This window comes from Phycodurus eques, chromosome 18 (genome assembly GCF_024500275.1).
Source record: "Phycodurus eques isolate BA_2022a chromosome 18, UOR_Pequ_1.1, whole genome shotgun sequence".
In the NCBI taxonomy this organism is placed as follows: Eukaryota; Metazoa; Chordata; class Actinopteri; order Syngnathiformes; family Syngnathidae; genus Phycodurus; species Phycodurus eques.
The window spans coordinates 6,087,786-6,113,371 of record NC_084542.1 but is presented as its reverse complement, the minus strand read 5'-3'; the positions used below and the strand labels follow the sequence as shown (position 1 = coordinate 6,113,371).

General features: G+C 41.1%; 1 protein-coding gene across 9 annotated transcripts in view; it reads left to right on the top strand.

The window, feature by feature from the left end:
- Window positions 1–7,942: 7,942 nt before the first annotated feature.
- Window positions 7,943–25,586, top strand: part of LOC133416939 (neurexin-3b) — a 283,913-nt gene continuing 266,269 nt past the window's right edge. For 8 of the 9 annotated variants that reach the window (XR_009770304.1, XM_061704308.1, XM_061704310.1 and 5 more), the window contains exons 1-4: window positions 7,943–8,152; window positions 11,660–12,738; window positions 20,777–20,791; window positions 21,301–21,327. Coding sequence is in view for 7 of the 9 variants with exons in the window: in XM_061704308.1 (XP_061560292.1) it covers window positions 12,045–12,738; window positions 20,777–20,791; window positions 21,301–21,327 (736 nt within the window). In the remaining 2 variants the exon portion in view is untranslated. Of the gene's footprint in view, window positions 8,153–11,659; window positions 12,739–20,776; window positions 20,792–21,300; window positions 21,328–22,757; window positions 22,764–25,586 lie in introns of those variants that run through there. The other variant, XM_061704314.1, reaches the window with a different exon arrangement.

Sequence of the window (25,586 nt, the reverse complement as noted above, 5' to 3'; positions counted from 1 at the left end):
ATTAACTGGGACAGGTGGCAAAAAAGACTGAGAAAGTTGAGGAATGCTCATCAAACACCTGTTTGGAACGTCCCACAGGTGTACAGCCTAATTGGGAACAGGTGGGTGCCATGATTGGGTATAAAAGGAGCTTCCATGAATTGCTCAGTCATTCACAAGCAAAGATGGGGTGAGGTTCACTTCTTTGTGAACAAGTGCGTGAGAAAATAGTCCAACAGTTTAAGGACAATGTTCCTCAACGTACAATTGCAAGGAATTTAGGGATTTCATCATCTACGGTCCATAAGATCATCCAAAGGTTCAGAGAATCTGGAGAAATCACTGCATGTAAGCGGCAAGGCCGAAAACCAACATTGAATGCCGGTGACCTTCGATCCCTCAGGCGCCACTGCATCAAAAACCGACATCAACGTCAATACAAATCAGTCAATGTATATACAAATGTTTGGCATGATGATGAAAGGTACTCTTGAGCAACTGCACATGCAGTAGGAATATACAAATTCATTCATTCATTGCTTCAAAGCATCTAAAGTGCAGTGTAAATATTGCAACAGTTGTTGTGGCACTATGGAATTTGTTGCCTGATTGCAGAACGAGTAGATGGGTTTTTTATTCAAGTAAAGCAGAGCTGGTGTGGAATTCAGTTAGAAGAAAAATATCAAAGGGTTATACTGTAATTCATTTATTACATCTTTTTTTTGCGAGGAGAAAAGCAAGGCATGCAAGAACACTTTACGCGTGGTTGAGACGCTTATTGTGTTTGATCTTAGTCATTCATTTTGTAGAAAGAAAATCTTTTATTTGCCTTTGTGTTTGCATGCATTTTTTTGTCAGGGTTGTGAAGGTCGGTCACAGCGTCTGTGCTTTGTGTGTCACACTGCGGTGTGCATGTCGTTTGGCACTTGTTTTCTCCAGGGATGTTCTTCTCTCTTTCCTTTTTTTCATCTGTCTCTCTCTCGGGCCCTGCCGCTGCTCCTTCCTCAGAGAGAGAGAGAGAGCTGTTGGTCTTTTCATCATTAGCCCCTAAAACATAATTAATATGTCACTGGGTATGCATGAAAATGCCAGCACACGTCTGGTCAGCATGACAAATTTGAAGTCTACAAATAGTTTACTCAACCTTTACTGACTAAAACAAACACGTGATCAAAGCCAGGATTTTCCCCAATGGGATATGGTTTAGCTTTGGGATGGCAACCTCTTTAGATCAGACGTAATCCATGCCGGCACGCTATTGTAAAGGTCTAATGATGCACCGATTAAACAAAGCTGCTCAAATGTTGATTTAGACACACAGGCCCTTTCAAAGCTGCGCCTCATTTTTTATGGCAGATGCTGAAGATGAGCTCGTCTGATTCCTAGAACCGTTCCTCTTCCACTTAGAATCTTTTGGCTCGATTCGCTCATGTGCGTCCGACGGAAAAGCTGCACAGTTGCACACCTTTCTGGATGTGCAGCTTCACCCGTTGACTTGAGTCAGTCACTTAAACACGTTCATTCCAGATAGACCTAAACATTCTGGGTGAAACAATCCTAAAATGCGGGCGTTCCCTGTCAAAGCAGGCCCCTGTGAATTCAATTGAAGCACTTTTCCTCTTATGCACTTCAAAGGCTGCACTGAGTAGACTGTCTCGGGAAGGTGAAACATCAAATTGCACTTGAAGTTTGTATGCAGGTACAATATACTCTACATGCACTAATAATATTGGAAAAGATAGCTGTCAAACGTATTGAAACTGCCACTCTCACAAAGCTTTTTGTTGTATTTTCTTTCTTTCTTTTTACCTTCTTTTTTACAGTGGTCTCATGCAGTATGCCAATGTTGCCATACACCTAATATATTCACTTGAAGGCTCATCGCTCTTGCCAGACTATTCACCCACATGATTTACCGGCGCGTATTAGAATAACAAGCTAACTGAGTTCAATACTCTCGTGTTCTTTTTCACTGATTTAAATGACATTCACAAGTCTCACGGAAGGTAAATGTTCCTGGATTTCCACGCAGCCTCAGTTCTCAGTGAATTCACAGCTTACGTGTGATGGGTGTGTCAAAAGTCTGGACAGGAGAATTAAAAGTGCCCGAGTCCACCTGCTTAAAAAAGGACTGACGTACGAACTCAGAGAATATGGCCCTGAGTGCTCAACATTCAACATCTAAATTGTTCAATGCCACATAAAACATCAAAGTAAAGCCCATCTTTCTGTATTTTATTGTCTTTTAAAATACTGAATTAAATACATACAGTACATGGCCCAAGATCCATCCATCCATTTTCTATACCGCTTATCTTCATCAGGGTCACGGGTGTGCTGGGGGCTTTCTCAGTTGACTTGGAGCGAGAGGCGCCAGCCAATTACAGGGCACATGCAAATATAGACAAACAAGCAGACCACTCACATTCACACCGAAGGACAATTTAGTGTATTTAATTCATCAAACATGTACATTTTTCGTATGTGGAAGGAAACCGGAGTATCCAAAGGAAATCCACGCGAGCACGGGGAGAAACTGCAACTCCACACAGGAAGGCCAGAGCCCGGATACGAGTCCACGACCTCTGAACTGTGAGGAGGTTATGCTAACTAGTAGTCCGCCGTGCCACCCGTGGTCCGAGAATACCCACCCAAAAAAAAATAAAATAAACATAAGAATCAGTTTTGATTGCCACTGCCAAAGTGGTATTCATTTAATGTAATCAATGTGCTTATTGTTTTTTTTTTCTTGTGCTGTGCAATGTTCTGGAATTGCACTACATCATACTTACAGAGGTTTCAGTGTTCCTTTTTTTTTTTACCGTTTCACAATACAAGAGAAGGTCATGGAAGCTTCCTTAGACAATCCCACATGCCTCAGTCAATAGTCACTTCTGTGCCTCAAGCTAGGGTATTTTTCAAAGCAACTGTGAGAATTTGAACCAGTTCCAGAGGAAGTGAGTAACTTTATCCTATTTAATGTCTGTACACTTACCTGTTGTTGGCTTTGTTTTTGTTGCTTTATTTCTCCGAATCGTTCGACCTTTTCTCCTGCCCGCATAATGTATGTGAAGACAGCTCTCATTTCGCTGCAAGTCACAGATCAAGTCAAGACCCTCAGGCAGCCTCATCATCTTAGCACTCACATCTTACTGCTGGCTTCCAGCACTGCATGAGCTGTTTTGGCCTTCTGTCTTCAACTCAGCTATATAATAGTTGTCTATTTTAAAGATCAGACTTTTATCGTCTCTCGTCACGACTCTTTTCATCATTCTTTTAAATAGGTTGTTCCTGTTTTCTTTCTGATCTCTAGCTTTTCAGCTGAGTTATATAACGACAAGAACAATAATCTGCATCTTCCTCATTATCACGAGCAGCAGGGTGTTGAGGGGCATGTGGCTTACCTGTGGAAATTGGGCAAAAATATGTTTGTGTTTAGTCTAAACACTGAGAGAAGAGTATCAATAAAATAAAAAATAAAGTCTAGGAATAAGTGGTTCGACAAGCTACGATGTACGGATTGAAAGCAGCATCACCTAAGACATTGATAGAAAAACTCTATTTACAAATGACATTTAACAACAAAATGACATTGATACAACGGTAAAAGAAGAATAAGAAGTTGATTCCAAAACATCATTGTTACTGTATATAAAGGAACAAGCAGAAAGACAGAGTGAAGCATTTTCATCTCTGCTGGTGAAAGGGGAAAATTGGCCAGGCTGATAAGGAAGGGCAGCTCTTTCCTGGGATGTTTCCTGTCGTCACTGCGTGAATTGGGGGTGAAGCGAAGCCATATTCTCCAGAAAGTGACGATTCCCACCAAATGCAGGCCAGCATCAATGCACTCAGCTGCTCCGTCAATGACAGACTCCTTTACCCCAAAACGTTCGAATGAGCAGTACCGCAGGTCCGTCCCATCCTGCCGCTGTCACACTGCTCTCCATATAGTGTTAACAACTGCTGGTGTTTATTTCCTTCTTAACTATTTATATATCGTTGATCAGGGCCAAACACTATCAGAAGCACTGACCTACATTTAAAACACAAATTCCAGTATTTGTTCCATTAAATTATTTTCATTTATTCCCAACGGTCTATTCTCTTTATGCAGTTTTTTTTCCTCTTGGCTGTACTACAGTATTGTATGTCGATGTTGCATTTTAATTTTGTCCTGTCAGATTTCACCCTGTTGCCATGTCAATTGAATCTGCCCAGTTCTGGCCGATGTGACTTCAACTATATTAGCAAATTTGTTCTTTCAAAATTGATGAGCGCAATTTTTTCATCAATTTTTTTCAGCTAAGTTCTAATAGCAATACACACGCCTGTACCGAACTGAACACGTCAAAAAATAAACATTTATGGTGAGTACTATGTGGTTTAAATGTTTTCTAGAATTAATATATAATATATCGACTGATGCGTATGTTTGTTTGTTTTTTTTCTACTTACAACACTGCTGACTCATCGCAATCATTCGCATTTACAGAGCTTTATATATATTATTCGCTTATTCATTTTTCTGATGCAAAACCTGGAAATTCAGGAAGGAAGGAAATTCACTAATGGCTAGAGCAGTGGCTCTTAACCCTGCTGGAGGCACTAAACACTGCTAGTTTCATAGGTGCATTTACCGAACTCTTGGTAAGTGGAACAATAAAATGTGATTTTTTAAAAAATTTATTTTATTTCAAACATGCAGTAGGTACGTATTATATCGATACCTAAAATGAGCCATGCATCAGTTGCATACAAAATCCCTGCGTTCAAAGAACAAAACCAAGAAATCATGAAGAAGAAAAAAAAACAACTCAATGGATATTTAGTGCAAATCAATGTACGATAAGTTTTGTCGTTGCCTTACAGCCCTACGTTTTCAGGTATGCTCGGCTTCACTTTGGCAAGTGCCACCCTCATATCATTTTCGCAACAAAGTCATTTTTATGTTTACATCCTCAAAACGGATCGCTTGCAAAGATACGTTCTAAGAAACAGTATGAGAATCTCAAATTCAATGACGGCAAAATTCTGAGAGCGTTATTGTTTTGAAGAATTGGTTTGAATCATACGAGTGGGGACGACGGAATAGACACATAGACACAGTGTGTGTGTGTGTCTTGACTTCCGCTGCACCCCTGAACCCCTGGGTTTTGATCAAACCCAGGTTAAGAATCACTGGGCTAGAGGCTTTTTTAAAAATTATATTTGATATATTCTACTGGGCCGCACAGTGGACGACTGGTTAGCACATCTGCCTCACAGTTCTGAGGACCGGGGTTCAAATCCCGGCCAGGCCTGTGCGGAGTTTGCATGGTCTCCCTGTGCCTGTGTGGGTTCTCTCCGGGCACTCCGGTTTCCTCCCACATCCCAAAAAAATGCACGGAAGGTTAATTGAAGACTCTAAATTGCCCGTCGGTGTTAATGTGCGTGCAAATGGTTGTTTGTTTCTATGTGCCCTGCGATTGGCTGGTGACCAGTTCAGGGTGTACCCCGCCTCTCGCCCGAAGATAGCTGGGATAGGCTCCGGCACGCCCGCGACCCTCGTGAGGAGAAGCACTACAGAAAATGGATGGATGGATATTCTACTGCTTTGAATATGAGCCCCCAATTGCCATAACTTCTGGTGTATATTATTCTTCCTCTTGTAAGAACTCAAATGCCAAAGAAAAAGCAAAACACAGGATTTATTCCTATGACGTTTTCTGAACTGAGGTCTGATGTAAATATGCTGATGCCACTTAAGACATCGGTTTGTGCTGCTGGACTTGGGTCCACTTTAGAGGTCCCACTGATTTCAGTGAAGCTTGATGAAGGGTACCAAAATATTATATCTACAGTGTGTCCCTTTTATTCTCACAGTTGGATACCTGGAACTAAACACATTTCATTCTGTTGACTGGTCGACATAGAATTGCTCTTCAGTGCAACAAAATCATTTGAACAGGAAGATCTTTTTTTTTTCAGATCTTTTTTTTTTTTTCACAGGCAAAGAAGAATTGGTTGAATTATCTTCATAGTGTATCATGTTCCTATTCTTAATGGGCTTTAGTGTGTCATGCTGCTATGATCACACTATTTCCACAGCTGCTCCTGATCTCCAAGCCCCACAGTGGAACTTAACTGCTAGATGGGAATGTGGTTAAGGACTACAGGCACCACGTGCAAAATTCATGTTCAGGGATTCTGTCCAGGGTTCAGAACATTGGACAGAACTCTAGTGTGTGGACGACAGAGAGCTGTCCAAGGTCCCGCATATTGCGCACATCCTCAGATTCCTCAACACTGGACTTCTTCTCACAGTGCGCTTTGCAGTCTAAGTCCAAGGAGCCTGAGGCAACCCCTGGGGCAATTAGCACGCCGTCAATGCGCTCATTTTTGCTGGTGGACTACATCAGCGTCACGAGCGTCTAATGAAGAAGGTACACAATCGTAGATGAATCTTAGACCTTTTCAGAAAAAAACTCTCACAAGCAAACAGCATAACTATAATGCATTTTATTGTAATTTTCTCAAATTTAGATATTTGTATTAGGATCACATTTCTTTTACTTAAATTGTGCAATTTGCACAATTTGTATGTCTTTACCGTTATGCACTTTTGTCTTTACCACTCTCCAAGAAGTGTATAGCAGTGGAGCGCCGCCATTTGCTATGTCAATAAGGATTTCCTTTACTATGAATGCCTAAGATTTTAATCATCAATTACTTTTTGAAAATAGGATTTCAAGTGTGGCTGTTTTAGCATGTAGACATTGACCCATATGAAAGCAAGGCGGCATAAAAAAATTGCTAAATTTTAAGATTTAGTTTTTTTAATTTATTTTTATTTTTTTATTTTTTTTTTTACAAGTGGCTTTACCGTTATTGATCAAATTACAGTATAAGAAACTGACCCATATGATAATTATGATGATTGAGGGCTGAGTAGCCCTATAGTTCAGATTTTAGATTGGGCCCGCTATAACATAGTGTCAAACTCAAGGCCCGGGGGCCAGATGCGGCCCGCCACATCATTTTATGTGGCCCACGAAAGCAAATGATCAACTGCCTTGATTTTTTGCTAAAATCTACCCCAATTTCAAATTGTCATAATAATAAACAATAATGTTGAGATATTGCATTTTTCTGTTACCATTTTTCTGTTACCAAACCCTTCTTCTACAGTAACTTAAACAATACTATTATCCTTGTATTCTGATTTCAAAACTAGTTATCCCTAGTTTGTTGTTGTGTAATGGTAATAATATGATTTGGTGATTAAACATTTCACTGTTTTAACGGTGGTGGTGCGGTGAATGACTGTTTAGCACATCTGCCTCACAGTTCGGAGGACCAGGGTTCAAATCCCAGCCTCGCCTGTGTGGAGTTTGCCTGCGGGGGTTTTCTCCGGGCACTCCGGTTTCCTCCCACATCCCAAAAAACATGCATGGTAGGTTGATTGAAGACTCTAAATTTCCCGTAGGTATGAATGTGAGTGCGAATGGTTGTTTGTGTATATGTGCCCTGCGATTGGCTGGCGACCAGTTCAGGGTGTACCCCGCCTCTCACCCGAAGAAAGCTGGGATGGGCTCCAGCACGCCCGCGACCCTTGTGAGGAGAAGCGCTAAAGAAAATGGATGGATGGATGGATGGATGGATGTTCTCACGGGGTTCTGAGGGAAATCATAACTACAATGCGGCCCGAGACAAAAATGAGTTTGACACCCCTGCTCCATAAGTAGAATGTGCGAGTATATAGGTGTAGGTGCAATATTTTATTTGAGGATGATTCTGTGTTCTGGGGGTTCTGGAGAACCGGTGGCCCGTCCTTCTCCTCCTCAGAGTGTAGAAAGCGTGTCAGACCAGAATGGAAGAGCAGAGCAGAGATGCATGATCCCATCATCCACACGGACTGAGAGATGCGCGCTCACTGAGAAAGCAGGAAGAGGAGGAGGAGGAGGAGGAGGAGGAGGAAGAAGAGGACTGAGGACTGAGGGAGAGCACCGTTGCCTTCATCGCGCTCACTTGTTCACGATAACCTTCACGCCCGCACGCTCACCGGCATCTCTCTAAATAATCCAACATTTCAACCAATACCGGATGGACTTTTCCCCTGGATTGTTTTCATTTTCACAATTTTACGCACGCCCAATTTCACCCGGAGCTGTTCATCTCCCTTAAGCGTGGAAAGGTAGGCGCATCACAACGCAGTTATTTATTACTATTATTAATGTTATTATTTCATATGCTCTAACGCAATGTCAACGTCACCGTGTCGATCAACTGTGAAGTTTCCCGTTACATCATTCTAATCCTCTGCATTTGATGACCCGAATCCAAGCGTTTTGGATGAGCGCACGCATCTTCTTGTCACACAAAGATAGCAATTTGCTAAAAACACACTCGCACGCAGACGCACGCGCAAATGTGACTTCACGAAAAGTGGCTTTCGGACAAATAGCGAGTGAGCGAGTGAGTGTCGATCAAGTGGAAAGTTTCAGCACGCTGACTCTGCTCTCCAGCATCCACTAAACTAAACAGAGGATGACGACATGTACAAATGTTTTATAGTAGAACAACAACACTCAGGCACACACACACACATAGTTTACAATCCATTAAATCCCCTGTTTCGCCACCGGCGTGCTGAAAGCGGGGCTGCTTGCCAAATGTCTCCCTTGCTCTACAGATACAGATTACATACTGGAGCGCCTCCTTTTTCATCGCTGCTCATTCGATGTAAAATCTCATCTTTTTAATGCATGCAGCGAAGTCAAATATCAAATTAAAATGGGATGTCGTGGCAGCATTTTCCATCGTATTGAGAGGTGTTTTTAACACTATGTTGTCCTTATTTTTTAGCTCCAATTAGAGGGGCAAAATATTAGAAAACGACCTCATTACAAAGTACAGTGTAGTACCATTCAACACCTACCATATCATATGACATAGTTGATTTGACTGAATCAGAATTCAATCAACAAATGGAAATGAAATCACCTCGGTTGTGGTCGTGACTTGCTAGGTCACTAAAGGCCCTCTGGTGGCCCCTTGCTGGACCTCAGTATGTTTAATCAGGAGTAATAAAAGCAGCCTGTGACTATATAAAGGGTGCCTTCTGGCCAACGCTTTTGATGGACAGCGGCGGTGTCGGTCAGAGGAGGGGGGTTTCCTCGGGAGGTCTCCAGTGCATGATGGGGTCTTGGCTGTATTACAATACACGTGGAAAAATACGCACTGAGGCGTGATGCATTAATGCATCATGTACGGCTCGTTAGCGAAAGTATCCTTTGCGAGGCGTCTCATATTTTTCTCTATTTAAGAATTAAACCATTATGTAAAAACTCACTTATTCGAATTGTGTACAGAACTGACCTCAATGTTTACCTTTTTGTTTTATATGATACAAGCTGTCTTCTTTTCATAAAAAGCGGAAAACATACTTTAGTTGTTTTGTGGTTGTTCCAGTCCAGAGTTTGAGCTGCTAAGGATGCTGTCAGGCTTATGCTTGGCTGAAGGGCATTTTTTTTTTAGACCAGGCCTACAGGGAGAACGTGTCAGTGAAATTTTCACTGTGAAATTTATGTCACCACATAAGCCTCATTTAACTTGGCCTGGAGGCCAGCTATACAAAACTGTCCTGCATTAGAGAGTTCTTTGAATGTGTCAAATGTCACATAATGTAGCAGACGACCACAGGCTCATTTTAAAGGGTTAACTAAGAAATGTCTAGTACTTAATTCAACTGCAAGGACAAACTATTATCGCTCGCAGCTCAGTTGAATAGGACATTTGATGCCTCAGTAAGACACAATAAGTCATGCTCGTTGAATAGAGGCCTGAGACAATTTTCATAGAAGTGGGGCATCTTGGGTTTCATGGGGGATACGAATCTTTTCCGATTGAAGGCACACGCAGCACGTCTGTGGTCAGTGGCTTGGATTGACACAGCCGTGTTCGGGGTTATTTCCACTCTGGACAAGCTTTTAACTTACACGTTGTTTTAAAACAAAGACCGTGGTGGAGCCAGCCGACCTGCTGTTGTCAGGGAGACGCATGCGTCCGCCTGCACGGAGATATACACACACACACACACACACACACAGGTGCACGGCCAGTGCATTAGCATAGGTATCAGTTACTCAAATTCAATAGCTTGCAGCAAGATTAACTATTCAGAGCAGGTGGTTAAAGGGTCTATTGTGTTGCACGGTCCTGCGAACACCATTGGGCACGGCCATTATGTGCCAAAGCAATTGCAGAGGCAGAGGGCTGAAGAAGAATGTATACATTTGCAGGTTTTTTGTCACCTTGCGTGTGATCTCATGGAAATAGCAATGACGACATGACAGAAAATTCCACAAAATGTCAATAGTGGTGGGATTTGAATATGTAAATTGCACCATCCTAAAATCTGCTGTGAATGGCTTTTTATGATTGTAATCCCTCAAAGACATGCAAATGAGAGTGGTAGCGGATAATTAGTTGTATTTACCAGGGTTCCAGTAGGCCTTCAGTGATAGTAAGCAAATAGTTGCGGCTTCACTACAGTAAAAGTTAATCACTAACAGAACGACGGTAACAGTCATCACAACATCTTCATATATTTTCAATCCAAGTGCTACAGTATGTTTCGGTGCTGCCTTTCCCATAGTGTTTGTGAGTCAGTAAAATGTTGTTTTACTGATTGACTGGCATTATTGCTACCTTTACACTGCGTTTACCAGAGGGCACGCCAGCTCTGTTTGCCCGAAAAGTAGTGTGCGTTTCGATTTTGGCAAGTTGCTAAGTTTCCGCATAGGTTTCTCACACTGTCCGTGACAGGCCATGGAGACCACCTAGACCTAGACCACAAAGTGACTGCCGTGGAAACTGTTTTGATAGTTTGAAAGTCTTTCCAGGCATTCATGGCAATTTACCATGCTTAAACCAATCCATCATTGTACGTAAAGATATGCAAAGTAATTCTATAATGTTTATTCAAATTTATTCAAATTATTCAAAAATTTATTTCAAAAACAGCTAGGTGATAAAGCAAACAGGCCATAATTTTTACATTTTTCTGACTGGGCAGCGGTCCTGTATCCCAATAGCAGTGGCTATTTCTGGCATGTGCAATACGTGGTGCCGTACAGGTTAGCAGAACCCAGAACCAAAACAAGAGCAATCTGTAACTAAGCTGAAGTTAACAATCAATGGAGCAAACAATTTCAATCCCGAAGCGCATTCTACCGAAATGGTGTGTGAATTGTGGAAAACAAGGATGTCAGGAATTAAAACTAATATCTTCTTCTCTTCTCCTGCCTTGCTACCCAGTGTATAAAGTAAGTAGAACAATGCAGGCAAACGGCACGGGCCTTGTCAGTTGTTAATTATAGTATATTCCATGGGCCACTAAATAACAGACAACGGGCCGCAAATGGCCACCTGGCAGCCCTTTTATAGTGGAACCATGTTTCTTGTTGAGCCATGTTTCATGTTTCTATATTACATTGTACAAAAATTACAGATGCCTTACAGCCAAAATAAACTGTGAACACAATCATTTTTAGATAAGATGTATTTGTAGCACGACTACTGTATATTGAACAGGATATATGTATCATGTACATGTATCGTTTTATTAAGTTGTATCCCGTTGTTGTGCATTTCTCGGACTAAAACAATTTTCCCACTCCCTCTTTTCATTATGTTACAGTTCCGTTAAAAGCTTGGCTGACAATGAAGATCAAACCATGGGGCAAGGCCCAACAATGACAGTTATGTGCTTCCATCCAGGGAGTCGCTGCAAAGAAAACACCCAAGATGCACCTCTGAATCATTGATCACCGTGGCACGTTCATGAGACCACTTGACGTGGGGATTAGATATTTTCATCTTTTCTTAGAGTTGACTGGAAGCTTAGATTGCATTTATCAACATTTGATCTGCATCAGAGATTAAAAAAAAACAAAACACTGATATTTTACTTTGATGCAATGTGGAATATAAAATAAATCAGATGCCCTAATCAAATATTTTAGTCACTATAAAAGGACCTTTAAATTCACATCACTTCCTCGTGCTTTCTGTTACTCTTTACAATGAATCCAAACATCCTCCCTGGGAAAGTTCTTCTCCTAAGCACTGTGATGGCACTCAGTGTGGGATTAGAGTTTACTGGCTCAGAGGGTCAGTGGGCTCGATACCTGCGCTGGGATGCCAGCTCTAGAAGTGACCTGACTTTCCAGTTCAAGACGTCCCAACCAGAAGGCCTCATGCTCTACTTTGACGACGGCGGATACTGCGACTTCTTACTCCTCACCGTGTCCGAGGGCAGGATGCAGCTTCGCTTCAGCATCGACTGTGCCGAAACCACCATTACGTCCGACAAGATGGTCAACGACAGCCGTTGGCACTTTGCCGCTATCAACAGGCACAATCTGCGGACCGGCTTGGCCGTGGACGGCCAGACCAAGTTGGCAGAGGTGCGGCCTCAGCGACAGTTCATGAAGATCGTAAGCGACCTATTCCTCGGGGGGCTCCCAGGAGACATACGGACATCTGCCATCACCTTGCCCTCTGTCCGTGAGCTAGCACCCTTCAAGGGGATCATCACCGACCTTATCTGCGGGAGTAAACTGCCCACGCTCATCAACAGTCAGAAAGTACGCTTAGAAATGTTAGGCCTTTGCACAGAGAACCCCTGTGAGAATGGTGGGATCTGCTCGCTGGCGGATGGAGAACCCTACTGTGACTGCTCTAAAACTGGATTTGTCGGGCGGTACTGCACTGAAGGTAAGAGGGCTGCCCCCATCCCTCATGAATCTGTGATGTGTAGAACACTGATAAATATCTTTATTTAAGTAATGTTTACCAAAACACATCATCTGGTTTTAAACTCTTAAATACACTTGCTGTCCAATGAAAAGCATGTATGAGGTTTTTCTTTTTAAAAAAAAAAGTATTTACATTTTTCAAGCAATCTAAATGAGGAAATTGTTGGCATTATAAGACCTTAAATATACATTGGCTGCCGTGTGTAAGTTTTCAAGTAAGATTCTAATGTTACTTGTCAATGACGAGGTGACAAAAGGACTCACACTTTGTACTTAAGTACAAGTACAAATACTTGTTTCCAAAATCCTCTGGTGAAAGTTGAAGTGCTGAGTTAACTCATTTACTTAAGTAAAAGTTAAGTAAATGGTAAAATTGAATGTTTACTATCATTAATAATACACCATACCCGTCTTGATATTTTGGCACAAAGGGAAAAAAAACAAAGACTTCTCTACACAAAAAAATAGTACCTACCGGTATCTTTCTTTTATCAATATTTTCTGGTACTGAGAGGGGAAAAAACAACAACAAATGGTGTTGTTGTGTAAAAGTGTTAAAGTTGTCAGGCAAATAAAAACTCAAGGGAAGTACAGATACTTGAAAAATCCACCGAAGTGCAATAATAACATATTTGTACTTCCCTACTTCCCACCACTGCTTGTCAAACAAAAACATTAATAAGTTAAGAGTAAATGTTAAAACGTTAACTGAGTACTTGTGAAGTTGAACACGTAGCTTAATTACTGGTTATCCAGTTTAGTCACCAGCACACTTTCAAGTGTACATTCAGTTCTTGCGCTATGGCTCTGAGAATTCTTGCCTAAGATCTATGCACAGCTTCTGTTCCGCTACATTGCAATAATTTCCATCGCTGCTTCTATGCTCGTCATGATTTCTCTTCTTTGCCACCACTGGGCCACGTCTGGCATTTTTGAGATGATGTAAAATTAATCCCTATGATTTTCTTTGACTTGATGTCTAGCGACATTGTTAGGAGTCTTGTGAGGTATGTGGAAGTGTCACAACTGGGGCTGGAATTTCTTCATTGGACAGCGAGAAAAACAATTTCTCAAATGAATTTGACAATGATGTGTTCTCACTTCAGTGCTCATTATCCAGCAGGAATGTACAGAAAAGGAGCGAAATGCAATTCCCCTTAAATGTTGTGGACACGTAGGACGTGGGAGAAAAAGCACCTGGTTGGATCCATCTAAAGATGCAGATATATTCCTTTTTGTTAACAACGCAACAACCTGTCAGTGTTAACCCACTAATAATGACAAAATTCAAGCATTTGCAGGATGCGGTATAATTTGGTGCTGAACCAAATTTGGATTGCTTGTCCCTCATGAAGGACGATCACTTATGCTATTCTAGTTTTTATATAATGCTTGCTACGACTCAAATGACACCACTTTCTTATCAAAGTTATCTTTTCTTCGTGAAACTGACTCAGCTCCTGCAAGGACGTGCAGGGACCCTAAGGTAAAAAAATGTTTGGATGAGCTTCATTTCCTCTGTTTCTGTGCCAAGGTAATCTGTTTTTGGGGGAGAGTTAGGGTGGCACACACACACTTCTTTGATAATATTTGATATGTTTAATGTTTAAATCCATGCAGGAATCTTTTGGGCAGAAACTGTATGTGTAATGTCATACATTTGCAAATTGCCTCTAGTCTCTATTCAGGAATTATACAGTATATAAACTGTACATGTCTGTGCAGCACAGGCATTTGCAGCTGGTTGAGGTAGATTTTTTTTTTGTACTGTCTTTTACATGCCACCGGATGCCAAGAATAGCTTGATGAATTACATTTTTAAAAATACATCTCCTGCCATATCATACAAAATATCCACCACGACCACAGGGAATGGATCGATATGATCTTACACAGGGAGCTGCTTTTTTTCTTCATGTGTTGAGATTGTAAATTTAAAAAAAAACATGAACAGATGCATGTTGAGTTTCCTCCTGTGCTGACCTGTTCTTGCCAGTCTAAATCAAACTGGCTTGACTCCTGGGGGGGATAAAACATCAGGGGAGTGCTCACTGAATGTTTTTTTAGTGCAATCGAGACACACCGCGCAAAGGCATTTTTGCTGAAAAACGGCACAAATTGAAGGTCGTTTTGAAAATATGTACAATATTTGATCTGCTTTTGTTTCCAATGTGGCCATCATTCACTGCTCAAATGAAGCTGTTAAGAGCTGAAATTCCAAGAGCTTGCCTATGGCATTGTTCAGGACAGCACACGATGTGCTGGTTGCGGAGCAGTCAAGCGGCAGAGCTGGACTTGTCCTCTTTTTGCTTCATCCCATTTGCCCATTTGCCCATTGCTTTTACTAAGCAGGGTCCCTTTTAAGTCTAATAAATCCGCAAGAGGCTGACAAGACACCGATGATATCCTTGTTTTAAAATAGCCATGTTTCTAAGAACGGTTTGGATAAGCAGATGGATATCCATACCTCAAGAAATAGCAACTTCGCCACAGGCCTTTTGTACACCAATTTGTCAAAGGAGGTCAGTTGTCTGGAAAAAAATAAAATAAAAATAGAAAACAAAAACATCCTTGATTTCTCTTGTCTCTTGAATAGCGTTTACAATGACCTCACTACTGCGCCTTGTGCCTGCCATGAACTGATGTGGCGTACTGTTGATTATGCAACAGAGACGGGGAGCCATAATTAGTAAGATAATGAGATGGCAAATTTGTCTGTGGAAAGCCTTCTGAAACGCTGTTGCCAGACTGTCGATAAACGACACAATTCCTGTATCAAGCTTACAAGTGCTTGTTCAAGCACATTTTAACACAGAACGTTGTAGCAGTTCAAGTCATCGGACTATGAGCATTTAATTGCAATTAAATGCAAACAACTGTTGAGCACACCTGTCTTTGGTGCCGTACTGTTGATTTTCTTCCCCATTCATGTGCAGCTGTCAAGGCATATTTATTCGTCATATTATTATACTAAAAGGCCCAGACCTTGCATGTGCACACCCGCATACTTAGCCACACTAATGGAACTGTGCATAAACATACACACTTAGTGAGCACCAAGACCCTTGAGCTGCTCGTTAAAACAGGCAGATGGTTGACTGAGTGGAATGGGCCTGGGTCGCGTTTCGCCCGCCACGGTCTTAATTGTAGCCTGCTAACCCACAAGGCTCAGAATGGCAATACAAAGAGTTAGTTTTCTTTAAATAACAAATGTGAAGATGAGATTGTGGGATTCTAAGGAAAGAGCTCGTTTGGATTTAAAATATCCAAATTCAGCTACTTTCTTGGAAAAAACAAAACAAAAACCTTGTGTTGCACCAGCAGGGCAGGTTTAATGCTCAGGCTTGCATGGGTTGAAGGTTACACATGTACGCTGCAAGCCACTGAAAACAAACCGTCTGGTTTTAGTATACACTGGAAGAACAAATCTTCAATTGTATTGGCCCACAAAACACTAATCTATCACTTCATCCATTTTCATCTATATAGCATTCGTCATAAAAAGTACCCAATTAAAATGTCTCCTCCAAAGACAATGTTATAAATTGCACGAAAAACATTCATTATTACTGATCTGCGATAAAACTCCATTCATCCATTTTTAGGATAGCGTGGAACTGGCGCCGATTCCGGCTGGCTACACCCTAGACGAGACACCAGTCAAAAAACTTCACAACTAAAAGGACATGTTAGACATAGGGATATTTTAGACATTTCCAATGTCACTTTTGCTAGACAGACTTTGTGGCGAGCAATCATTTGCTGTCCAATAGGCCAATGATTAATTCACCTACTGCAGGTTGTGCTAATGAACATCTAGGAGCTGACAATATCATACTGTATGTCTGGACAGAAAGCCTCAGACAGGAAATGAGACAGACACACGCTCAGGTCTTGTTCACACTGCACGCAAATGTATTCATTACTCACATCGCATCCTGCTGCTGGAGTGTGTGCATTTAAAAGTGATCACAACTGATTTATTGCGTCCACACATCAACGCTCCAAGTCAGCACAGTCCACTGGGTTTCTGCGGCAAAGGCGTCCATATGTATGCTGTTGACGCAGGTTGATAATGAAGGACACCAACATAAGTATGAGCAGGGTTAAAATAAACATGAAACCATCTAAGTACTTTTGCTGTCAATTTACAATCGCTCCATCTTTGTGTGTCATACAGCAATGAATCCAATGCTGTGTTATAATCCAATTTGAAGTACCAGAGTGTCTGGACTAATATGCATTAGTGAAAATCTGATAAGAATCATATTTCAAACCATCTACTAATGTGGTTTGGATACAACCTTGGAAAAACTGCATTTCATGTTTTGTTTTTTTTTCTGATCAAGGCCCAAGGAAATTCAAACACAGGAATTCATTATAAAATACTTTATAAAAGGTACCAGCCATAGGATCAGGTGGGGTCATTGCCACTGCCCAGCACAATAACAAGAAGGTTCTGTTTTTATATTTGTTTTCTAGTGAAAGGCAAAAGTGACTTTACCTGTTAACTTGTTATGACTCCTGCCTCTCCCTCACCACCCTAATGAGGACAAGTAGTACAGAAAATTGAAATGACAATGAAAGCATAGTGAGGAGGTCATTATCAATGGTGTTGATAATAATTAGGATGCAGGATTCTAGTTGACCTCGTTTATGTTCATTTTTACAAGGGATCAGTGCTAGTAAGACATGGCATAGGCCTAGTGCTGAAGCGTGCACTCGTTAGACAGTCGCTGATGTGCGGTAACTACTCGCACCACAAACAGTAGGCTGTGAAACACATTTGGTCTCTTGCCCCATGTGAATGAGGATATACAGTATGAGAATGACAAACTGTGTCAGGGCGACGTGCTGAAATTAGACACCCCTCGCTCGCCACACACGCCGACTTTTGGCTGGCAAATCCACCATCGCCGACGTGCTCCATTTTGTAGTCATCTTTAATCTCAACTGCAGTATGTTCCTGCTATTAGCTTTGGAAATATTAGTACCTTTATGGTAATAATGTGCATATCAGCCCCCATTCTTTTTAATTAAATTAACAGAGGGTGATCTGAAGTCTCTTTAAAACCTCGGGTTATTACAATGTGATATTCATAAGGTCAAGGTTATTAAGAGCTACACTCGATTATTTAATGAGTATGTAAAGCGGTAGCTAATTTAAAAACCCCACATGCTGCATGTGGAATGAAGAGTTTAAGACCCATTTTGCTTAAAAATATCCACTGGTTTGATAGAAAGCCAGTAATTGATGGCTCGGACGAGCAAACTATTAAGCAAGTGCTGAAATGGTGCCTTCAGGCTTTGCTTGAGGGATTAATAAACAGACATGGGAAAAAATGACAGTTACAATAATCTTACTATAAAAAGTAGGTCATGGGGGGAAAAAAAAGAAAAAAATGGTGGAGGCACTTGCCTGATTTTAGTGCAGAGGGCATTTGTGCCTAGTGCCCAAGCAGAAAATTATGTTTGGATTTGTGTTGTGAAAAATAGAGCAGGGATTACGCTCGGACCGCATGTCCTCAACAGCACACTGGCTTGTTCTGGAGCATGTCGTATCAAGAGAAAGGGCTTTATCTGCATCTGGAATTGGTCGTTTGACACGCAAACACAACCCTTGTGCTAACATTTTCACACATACGCATACAAAAAGAAAGAAAGAAAAGCGATGGCTGCTCGTTCAAGCGTAGGCATTCATTTGTGCTGAGTACCACCGTGTTCTAAAGCCGGAGCAGGCGCTGTCGTCCTTCAGCTGGCCATCGTCTCCCCACCCCCTACAGCCACAATTTCTCCTGCCCTTTCCTTTGCCAATGTCAGCCTTCTTACGTGGGAGGAAGTGTAGCAGCCATTTTGAACTCCCCAGCGGAGACAGGAAAACAAATCTCACTTCACTAGCCACTTCTACACACATTTGTCTTGATGTGTCGCCTTTTGAAAGTCTACCACTCATTCAGTTCTGTTTAAGACTTCTTTGCATGCCCCAATGACGTCAATTAGAGTAAAATCAATGGATTGAAATGATCCTCTAACATCCAGTGGTGTGATGGAATACTGGGAGAGTGGTTAGGACATTCACTTCGCAGTTCCAAGGTTCAAAGAGGTTAGCATCCGGGATCTGGTCTTCCTATGTGCAGTTTGCATGTTATCCCCGCCCTGTTTTATCCAGTTACTCCGGCTTCCTCCCACATTCCCAAAACATGCTTCCTAGGTTAACTGAAGGATCTAGGCTCTATTTTGATAGACAGTGCAGACCGATTAGGTCAGCAGATGCCGACAGATTCGGATTGTCGTCCAAGCGCAACGCTAATTAGGCCGTTTGGCACACTGTTCTGCTCAACGCTGGACGTTCCAGTACAGCGAGGGTGTGTCCTTGGAGATGTGCTGGGCGGAGTGAAAGTTGGGTGGCAGAAAGCAGGGGTAAACTTGCGCCTGCTCAGACAACCTTTAAATGTCGGCATGAGCTAGACTGCTGTTTTAAGGCAAATTTGGTGAATTTGATTGGGCACAAGCATGGACATATTATTATTATTATTATTATGCATCCATCCATCCATTTTCTGAGCCGCCTATCCTCACTAGGGTCGCGGGAGTGCTGGAGCCTGTCCCAGCTATCATCGGGCAGGAGGCGGGGTACACCCTGAACTGGTTGCCAGCCAATCGCAGGGCTCATGTAAACAAACAACCATTCACACTCACATGCAAACCTACGGGTAATTTAGAGTCTTCAATTAACCTCCCATGCATGTTTTAGGGATGTGGGAGGAAACGGGAGTGTCCGGAGAAAACCCACGCAGGCACGGGGAGAACATGCAAACTCCACACAGGCGGGGCCAGGATTCGAACCGTAGTCCTCAGAACTGTGAGGCAGATGTACTAACCAGTCTCCACCGTGCCGCCTATTATTATTATTATTATTATTATTATTATTATTATCATTCATCCATCCATTTTCTTTACCGCTTAGCCTCACTAGGGTCACGGGCTGCTTGAGCCTATCCCAGCTATCTTTGGGCGGGAGGCGGGGTACACCTTGAACCAGTCGCCAGCCAATTGCAGAATTATTATTATTATTATTAAGGAACTTTTAAATCCCAATGTGCAACAGAGACAAAAGCAGTACATATTTACTGAAATGTGTAATTTCTTGTTACTTAATATATTGATTAAGTTAAAAATGCACACTGTGATATATTTCTGTACACCAACTGCAACTGTCCTGTTCCTATATTAGGGACTTTTAACATAATTAACTTGAATTCTCTTTATCAGACATTATTGCTGTTTTTATGTTCCCATATTTATTTTAGTATGTTTTGAAACCCAGCATCAATATTTTATGACTGGCATCAGGCACACTCTAATTTCTTTATAAGCACAAGGAGTCATCCATTGGTGAGTTCCTACAAAAAAAAAAAAAAAAAAACCTCCCACACTGTAGATTCTAATGTGCAGCTAATTTTCTCTTTGCTGTCGTTACCATTTAACATGTGAGCATTCCCCTGAAAGACCCCATTGGAAGTTAAATTTGTGTCAAAAATAGAAGAGGTTGCAATGAGCATTGAGGGTAAAAACTCTGAAAAGAGAGCATTTTGAGATCCAAAAAACTCACAGTACCATAAATCCTCATGCGTGGATTTATGTTTTGTGTAAGTGTGAGGCACCCTGCGTGACGTGGGTGCAGGATGTTATGTTATTCTTTCAATATTCAAATTTTTATGAGTTCTTTGCCAAATGTCTAATATCAATCTGGCTCCCTTAGCAGATGGGACAGATTAAACTTCTTCTCTCCACAGCAGATTTCAACTGAAGTAGTCTTTTTGATCATGCATGTCAAGGGGCAGCTCTTTGCTCTTTACATGAAAACTAACTCTTGAGTGGTGGGGTCCTTTTTAGCTTTTGCATGCTAGCCTCACATGCAAAGTAATGCTGAAGTGTGTTGCTAATTGAGAAATTCTTTTCTTTCTTCTTTTTATCTTTTGGGAAATCGGCAACAGTCCATAGAATCCCAGGTGAGTCTAAAGACAGTCTCCTTTATTTCAGAGTTGTGTGTTATTTATTTTAAAATTTTAAAGACAATCATTATCACCCTTTACCAATTTTTACAATAACTGTACTTCCTGCATCACAATACTGTGCAAAGGTCTTGCTTGTTGTCTTAAGCTTTTAAAAAGCAATATTTTTATAGGTTTGAGGGATTTCCATCTATTGTGCAAGAGTAGACAGTAAACAGATTTTTTTTTCATTCATTATTATAAATATAATAATAATTAGAGAAACATTTGGTGGTTAAAACTTCGAGTGTGGCGGCCCAAGGCTTTTGCACGGTGATCTTTGTTCACCTATCGTGCTGCTCAATCTCTATATTAATCAAACAAAAGCTTTCAAATGCACTCTGGGAAGCTTTTAATTTGGTTGTCATGGTTTGCTATGCTGCAAATCATGCATAATGACAATACACGTTGTATTGGTGTGCTCTTTGTGATTTCTCTTTGTTGTTTGTCTGATGTTTCTATTCAAGGCCTCGCACACCTGAAGGCAGAGCAAGGTACTCTTCCCTTTCTTTGTACATCTCACTTAGTTGTTTGTTCTCTCCACCTGACTTGGTTTTGGGGGACTATTTTACGCTGTGTGCCTTCACTACCTGTCTGTGTGCATTTGTTGCAATGTTTTGGGTTGGGGGGCTTTTTGTGTGTGTGTGTTTGTGCTAGGGGAGGGTGCATGTCAGCATGGTATGATCTCATCTCACCTTAGTCTTACCCACTTTTTCATGTATTACATAACTGTGTGCACTGCTCCCTAGCAAACATGCAAGTGACTAAAATGTTCTTACCTGACCTTTGCTGTGAGGGATCTTAGAAAAAGAAGTCATAGATTTTGGTGCTGTTCGCCAGTTTTGATAAAAGGGACAACTGCTTTCAAACCAGTGTGTTGTTAACGGAACTTTCTGAGGTGGTTTTCATCTTTACATCACATTTTTCTCCCTGGACTCTTCAAATTTTGTCATTACAAAGATGATTTTACTTTACCTAAGGTGCACTATTCTTGTTCAGGATTTTGTTATTCATTTCTGGCTGCTACTGGGCGCTCAGAAAACCAATTTTGTTCCTAGCATGGAAGCATTTTTATCGGAATAGCAAACGTCTTGAATCTTTTTGCCGAGTGTTTGGTAAAATAATTGAAAAAGGAAAATTTTGACATACAGTTTATGTTTTCAATTTACAAACAGAGACCAGTGGTTTTGTTTTCACTCATGACAATAATTTAAATAATTACAATAATTGTAAGAATGCAAGTCATTTAATAATCGAGAGCAATCTCAATGTTAGCATCAAAACTAGCACTAACATGAGACGTTCTGGGTCACCCGCCAGTATTTTTGACCACTAAAGTAGGCCACTGGGGTTGCCATGCCAACGGCAATGACACTATTCTACTTGTTACAAGCCAGTATGAAATCCCAGTGTTTTTTTTTTTTTTTTTTTTTTTTTGGCAGATACTGTATTTGTTGACTGAATTTATGCTTATTGTTGCATTCATGTCACTATTTTCCAAACTATGGATTATATAGGGCTTGAATAATTTATTAAATATTTAGTACATTTGTTTTTGTTTTTTGGTCCAGAGATAATTTGACGATTTGGCCAGAAAACATCAATCCCTGCATTGGTTTGCAGAGTGCTTAATTTGAATGTGACACTCTTAACAGTGGGAGGAAGGAAAGCGAACCAAAGGGGTCAAGAGGGTTAGCCTGAACCATAATCCTTGCATTTAGTTTTAATTCTTGCATTTAGTTTTCATTTTGTCATGTCATTTGCACGATTGTCTGCTGTTATGCATGAAAGTGTAAAATGACAGTGTTGAGGCTGAATCTAAACTAACCACAAACTAACCACTTTCTTGCTGCCTCCACCTGGGATGACCCTGTGCTTTCCTTTCTCTCTCCGGACCCCTTCTCTCTACAATCTATAGGTAGAAACAAAGGTACAGCAGCTCCTATTTCTACTGCCTTACTGCGCTTCAATTGTGTGTGTGTGTGTGTTTGCTTTAGTGGGTCTGCTGCCAGTGGTCAATCATTCATTATGTATGTGTTCATTAAACTTGTTCATGTCCTGGTCTGTGCCATATGTATGGCAGAGACTGTGAAAATCGGGAGACTGGATGTTTCCCTGCTAATGAGCAAGTCGCGTGTCTACTGTTGCGTGACAGATGAGTGATTGAGCTGAGACTGGAGATGGAAAAGAAATATGATCTAAGCGCTGCATGCGCTAGAGGAAAGACCTTAATTATTGCGGTTTAACAAAAAACGATGAGCGCCTGCTCTAATGTGGATCACTCACTGTCCTTGGAAGCAGTGACTATTAATGACAGTGAGAAGATGCATTTGTGTGTACCTGAACGTTAATCTATGCGAGTGCCTAAATGGATGCGACAGCTCGTTTCCAGGCGAAAAGAAGTTGATTGGTAAATTAGACCTGACATTTGGCTGCATCTGTGTATTGCAACGATGCAGTCATCATTTGTGACTCACTGCTCGTGTGTGATCATGTGTGTGTCTCCTTGAGCTCCATGTTGGAGACCCTTAACTCCTGCCTCCCTTTTGGTATGCCTGGCAAACGTTTTCTTGCATGCCACACTGTGTTGTATGGGTGACATGTTTTCCACTTGGAGTCCATGGAGACTTCTCGTTTACTCCTTCTTTCCAAGCACACGCAAACACGGTACATTAGGAGTTCTAAATTAATGATCCATCGAAAAGTGCACCTCATTATCTCAGTCGCTGTGCAAAACCTTCCGGACTTGATGCATAACTTTATATTGATTGCCCAAAAGAAATACTGTGTTGTGACAATTTAAAATTTTGCCTTCCATACTAGTCACATATCTCTGTTTGTGCGAATATACAGTACATAACATGGCACATGGTTAGAAAGCACAGCAGATGTGCAAACCAAACTGAGCTGATGGAAAGAACTAGATGGCCTATGTGTAGACACATGTGCGGGGAAAAAAAAAGACAAATCTCAAACAAGGAGAAAAGAAGACCAGTATTTGCATGTCAACTTCTTATCTTCATTTAGAGGTGTGTAATGGCAACTCTGGGGGTTTACATTGATTTGAGTTTTGTTCCCATTGTTGAGCGGGAACAAACTTAATGGAATTAGTCGGAGTGGAGAATAAAATTCACCACATGGACTTTATTGGAGTGTGTAATCACCTTAAAACAAGGTCGTATTTGTAATAATTGAAAATAACACACTAATAAAATGTACAGTATATAGTTATCTATTTCTTTCTAGTGGCATACAGAGAAAGAGATCTGCCATTGTGACTTTGCCTCGCAATGGAGCCAAGTCCTTTCATGAGAAACTGTTGGGTAGGAAAAAAATCTAATGCTCGTGCAACAAATTTTTGAGCTAAGAATGTCTGTCTTTTTTTTTTTTTTTTTTTTTACTACTGTAGCAAATTCACAGTCTTAAATGAAAATCAAAGTCTCTATGCAAAGTGACAAAGACCTTGACTGCTTCATCTTCATCACTTGCCTGCCTCTGTATTTTAGTTGGTCTGCATCCTCCTCCTTTTCCTCCTCTTCATTGTTTGTGTTTCTAAGAACTGTGGTGATCACGAACACCAGCAGCGTTCAACATGGGAGGACAAAGCGGACTGACTGTCAGGACTCAGTCACATTGGACAACAGCTTTTAACAAACAAAAAAATATATTCCAAACATCATGAACCTTTCTACTAGAATGAAGATGCTAATCATTGGTATTAAAGCACAGATATTATTGAAGCTGCAAAGATAAAGAAACTAAATAGACATTCACAATCCCTAATCTCTCGAGTCCTAACAAAATGACTGTGATCATGACTGCGTCCCCTTATGGCCAGTCACTGATACATTACAAAGCCGTATGAAATTATCAGGTATAGTTGTAGAACACTGTGTTGATACTGATTGGCAGCGGCCGACTGTATCTCACTTCATACCCATAAACGTAATTTTTGTTGTCAAAGATCATATAGATCAAAGATCATTTTGAATCGCAGCAAAAGTATTAGCTGACGGCCGGCCTCTCACGAAAACTACTTTTGCACAACAGTTGTGTTGCGTTCGGTAGCATCGCTCCATTTACGTTAGGCCTTTGTCTTACACGTCTGTGCTTTTTGTCCTTCGTAAGGCAAGGTAAAAGCAGACTCACGATGTCCTCAAGGTTCATTTTGTTTTGCATCTTTGCAGAGAGAATGGAAATACAAGTCTTGCTATTTTGAATTACACATTGGGATTCATGGCACCAGGTGGCATTTATTAGGTTTGGCATGTGTTGCTTGCACTTTTTGGAAACAACTATTAATGGCCAGAAGCTAAACCTGAAATTGAGTTCAACTTGTCTCCTCATTACTCGATCAAAAACTAGCCTGGAATTGTGGAGTTGGAATCGGAAGTTGCTGAAATTGAGGCTATTGGTCAAATTGATTTCAGTCAGGAACCAGCTGCTCCTCAAGCACGATCAGCAAATACAAGTACGTTAATGAAAAAGTCCCTCTAGACCTGTGGCTTTTCTTCTTGTTTCTAAAAGAAACACATCTAACCTGAGTAAACCTTGACATTGTTACAAGCCACAACCTAAATTGTTCTGGTTTTTGCCCGAAGGGTAAAAGTTTACGAGAGTGCGACACTGTGTGAAGTACTGTTGCTGTGTTTTTTGGACAAGGAGTATGTTTTCACAAGAATCTAATGTGAAACTTTAAAATCTACAAATAAATTCACTCCTGTTAAGATATAAACCAAACAAGTGAAGATGC